At 41.2% G+C, this 4,126-nt stretch overlaps 1 protein-coding gene across 1 annotated transcript; it reads right to left on the reverse strand.

Moving 5' to 3' along the window:
* Positions 1–3: 3 nt before the first annotated feature.
* uprt (uracil phosphoribosyltransferase (FUR1) homolog (S. cerevisiae)) lies at positions 4–2,564 on the reverse strand. Its single transcript, XM_047050438.1, has 7 exons — positions 2,119–2,564; positions 1,678–1,720; positions 1,488–1,557; positions 1,325–1,387; positions 994–1,155; positions 590–688; positions 4–461 (listed from the first exon to the last, which is right to left on the reverse strand). The coding sequence occupies exons 1-7, from the start codon at positions 2,436–2,438 to the stop codon at positions 355–357; spliced, it is 864 nt and encodes a 287-aa protein (XP_046906394.1). The 5' UTR covers positions 2,439–2,564; the 3' UTR covers positions 4–354.
* Between the last annotated feature and the right edge of the window lie 1,562 nt (positions 2,565–4,126).

Below are 4,126 nucleotides of genomic sequence, written 5' to 3' on the forward strand. Positions count from 1 at the left end.
ATATTGAAAAAAACAATACTATTTATTTCAATTGTTTTAGGTTTTCTGTTGGCAATTAACATAGAATTATCTACCGAACCTCAATAAATAAACTGGCAAGCAGTACATGCAAGCTCCCTACTCTTCTACAAGACCTGCATGGAATGTGCTTCTTAGTTCTCCCAGGGAAATCTTTCCTTTGTATCAAAACTGGAGGATAACAGGTTAAGGCGGCATAAACGGCAAAGCTGGGAGTTTTCTTCAAGGTTAACCACTCACTTTGAATTAAACGGACATGCATACAATCAGTAGACATTTGACGGTTGGTTCTCGTACGCATGTGCCCCCAAACGGCCTCACGGGAGAGCTCATTTCTCAGTCTGTGCCAAAGTAGCGCTGGCCAAAGTGTGTAGGAGCCACAGGGTGCACCTCCGTGGTCAGTATGGTGATATCCGGGAACTCCTCGACGATCGACTTGGCACCTGGTAAGATGACACCAGCAACAGTTAGGCCAGACATCCAGTCACACATCGGTCAGGACTTCAAGAAATGATGCTTGGTTTGGGGGGGGACACTGAAGAGTTCAGATGATTTGAGCAGTTAGACCCACCATGAGGCGTAGAGAAGAGGCTCAGGAGGATGATGTGCTTGGCCTGCAGACCATGTTCTGTAAGGACTCTTACAGCCTCAATCACTGTGTTACCTGTGCCTGGGGGAGGGGGGGGGAGGGAGAGTGGAGAACACACAAGCATCAGGAAACACTGACAAGTTTGTATAAAGATTTTTATGTCTGTTTGTCAAGACTTCCACTCTTGTAAGGTGCTTTGTTGAGGATGCTCTATGAAACAGGTGACCTGCATGGTAGTTGTTTCCCTTCACTCAGATGCCCACTTGTCTTTCTACAGACCCGTAGCACTTAGAGCAAAGCCGCCCCTTTTCCATCATCACGACTATTTTATCAGCTACGTGCTATAATTTTTCTGTTCTGTGGAGTGCTCTTGAGCACATACTCACTCAGGATAGGATACATGAGGAGGACTTTCCTCCTGTTGATGTCAGGAGGAAACTTGGCATAGAAGACTTTAGCCTTCTGGGTGTCCTCGTCACTCTGGATAAGGATCTTGCCGATTCGGATGGATCTGCAGCAGTCTCTGAGGCCTTGCTCCATGGCCTCCCCTGCAGACACACGGCTCACTCAGCTCTTCGGCAAAACAGATGCCGTTTCTCCGAATGTACCCGACTACTGAATCGTGAAAACTTGACTTATCAATCAGATAAATGGTGAAGACTTGAGTATTCCAGTACAGTTTTTTTTCCCTTTGAGAGTACGCAGTGTCTGTCTTACCACTTCTCATTATGCTGACACCACAGTTGCCTTTCTCAAACTTGACACCGTCGTATTTATGCCCTTAGGGAAGAAAGTGAGAGTTTAGTTGACAACTTCAACTTCTATCCCTGATGAAAACGTAAAAATGCACACATCTGCAGTATAAAAAAAGTTGTCTGACCAGTAGGAGTGGTTACAGTACACTCGCTATATGGCAGCTGATTAAGTCCCTCTTCAACTACTAGTCTGATCTGGGGACCAAAAAATAGGAATTTCTTGTCAGAACAAAAAAATGTCTAGTCCCTTGATACAGACAAAGTATTAGCAAATTGTATAGGGGATAATATATAATGCTATGGACAAGTGCTTACCAATCTATCCGCACAAAATACAAAATCTCCTCTACTTGTTGACCTGTGAATGAGAGGGAAGTATAACATTAGTTAGACGGCACCAGAGCTAACGTTCACTTTTGTAGTTACTGTAGCTATTGCTTATTATGCGAGATTTATAGCTAGTTGTTGCGAAGCCTTTGACCCCATTGTTGGCAGATAACACCAGCTACCGACAAAGGAACTCGTGCGCCATATAAGTCCTTTTATTACAAAGTGATGTTATAAATAGTATGATGATCAATTCCCTGATCTGTTGACCACCGACATACATGTGTTGTTTGTTATCCTCAGTATGCATATTGTCCGACGTCTACGTAGGTTAAATTAAGTCGCTAATTCTGTGGCTATAGATAGTTAATTCACGTTACCGCAGAGTACTGGGCTGGCTAGCAAGCTAGCGATTGAATGATGACTCACTTGTCTCTTATGATGGTCTGTAATTCACGAATTTGGTCATTCAACGGAAGCAATTTTAGCTGCGGCCCGATCTGCTTTTGTATATCACTCTTGAATGCACTTTCACACGTTTCTGCGACTTCTGCATCTCTGTTTGAAACTGACAACACAGTGTTGCCACAACTAGCAAATCGAACTTGCTTGGTGCTATTCATAGCCGCGTGGTCTTGGCTTTCATTGTTGTTCAGCTGTTGTTGGTTATGACAAGGCATTCTGAATTTGGTTCCTAAACTGTTGTCAAAATACGGATCTTTATCCATAGAATAGAAAACTGTATACATAAATCTAAATGGACATTTTGCCCACTGATTTATGAAGCTAGTGCTAGCACATGCAAACGCTTTGGTAGCTAACTAGCCACGCTAGCTGTTTGGTGACGTGACGTCCTGTTCGTCAACGAATCTTCAGGGAAGTCGGTTCACCGGAAAGAAGAAATGATTGTGTTTGAATCCCAAGAACGCGTAACCCTTCGTTTGCTTACACAGACTCTCTACGTTATTCGTTCGAAACAAAATTTTATTATTTGACCACAACCTCTTCCAGTTAAACTATTTGACCATAGAAAGTCGTCGTTGGTATATTCAAGCGAGGAAAATTGGGTGAATCTAATGATTCAGTGAACAGATTCATTTGACTATTGTGAATCATAACCATCCAAAAACGTAAACATTGTAACCGGAAATGTTTCTGAATGAATGGCCAAAAACGACACAAAACGTCAGAGATTAACCTTCTGATGGAGAATCAGATTCATGAGGTTGAAACTAGTCCGTGTCCATAGAGGTGTACTAAATATCCGCTGTAATCCCCATGCAGACGTCAGTGCAAGCGTCGCACATAGATACTATCTATAGTGTTTTTGAATCATGTACATATTGTATCAACATGTCTGTATCAAACAATGAGTGTTGTTGCATACTTTGTATATGATAATAAATGGGCTATATACTCAATTGACTCGACTGGAAAATGATTAGCTGGTTTGTGGAATTGCAGGTATGAAAACGAGATGTTCACATTGAAGAAAACATGTATTTTATTTTGTAACATCGCTGTGGGCAGCGTTCACCCCACAATTCTTTAATTATGTTATTTTATAAATATGTGTTGGGATTAGATGCGGCAGTACCATGCTGCAGTCTTAGGCAGACATATTGCCCAGATTAGCAGAATGTGCACATGCATCTGAGCCCACAGTTGTCCCAGTGGCAGGTGGTATTAGACAATAGGCCCCAGAGTAAACAGTAATTTCCTGTCCCTCAGTGTGCCCATTCACCATCAAGACCAGATCGCCTGATTATCTGAAACCTAGGCATCTAGTACAGCTGTTTATATAAATTCCTGTTGTATGGCACAGACCCAGTAGTTGAAATGGAATTTCATCGATTGAATGTAGATGGAATTTAACATGTAAGTCTAGGAAAAGGGATGTCCGTTATTTAGTGAATGGTTGGAAGCTAACATTTCCTGACAAATGATACTTGAAGGTGATGAGCCAAAAAATATATATATAATAATAATAAAATAGTAGAAACTCACCAACTAATTACCCAGTGGCTCAGTTAAAGGATTTTCATGGAACTGAAATCTTGGGGATTGTTTTGTGAAGTTGTTTAACATGAAATTAAAAAATGTGTCAGGACTCAGGAGTAATCAAAGGAAGATCCTGGATTTTTTTTTTTTTTAAAGAAAATTAGTAACATAGTTTCATTTATACGTACCAGTGGAAAATCTTTAGTGATAAACTGATGACACACCATTAACACTAGATACTGTGCCAAGGGTTCCTGTGGCAACAGTTAGAGAGCAGCTCCTAAACGATTAACACCATGGTGCATGTGTGTGAAGAGGCTTTTAATCCACCTCTTGTGTTTTTCTTTAAAGGAATGTTGACATTTTGTCATCCAGTCTACATATCTCTACCTGAATAGGCTTTCTATTCCTTTGTTTCAGACTCAATTTGTATGGA

Source organism: Hypomesus transpacificus, unplaced genomic scaffold (genome assembly GCF_021917145.1).
Source record: "Hypomesus transpacificus isolate Combined female unplaced genomic scaffold, fHypTra1 scaffold_116, whole genome shotgun sequence".
Taxonomy (NCBI): domain Eukaryota; kingdom Metazoa; phylum Chordata; class Actinopteri; order Osmeriformes; family Osmeridae; genus Hypomesus; species Hypomesus transpacificus.

Coding starts and splice junctions, on each gene's coding strand:
- uprt (XM_047050438.1), bottom strand. CDS start 2,438: ATGTATACAGTTTTCTATTCTATGGATAAAGATCCGTATTTTGACAAC. Junction 1,558..1,677: donor TATTTTGTGCGGATAGATTG/GTAAGCACTTGT, acceptor TTTGGTCCCCAG/ATCAGACTAGTAGTTGAAGA. Junction 462..589: donor CCTCTTCTCTACGCCTCATG/GTGGGTCTAACT, acceptor TCATCTTACCAG/GTGCCAAGTCGATCGTCGAG.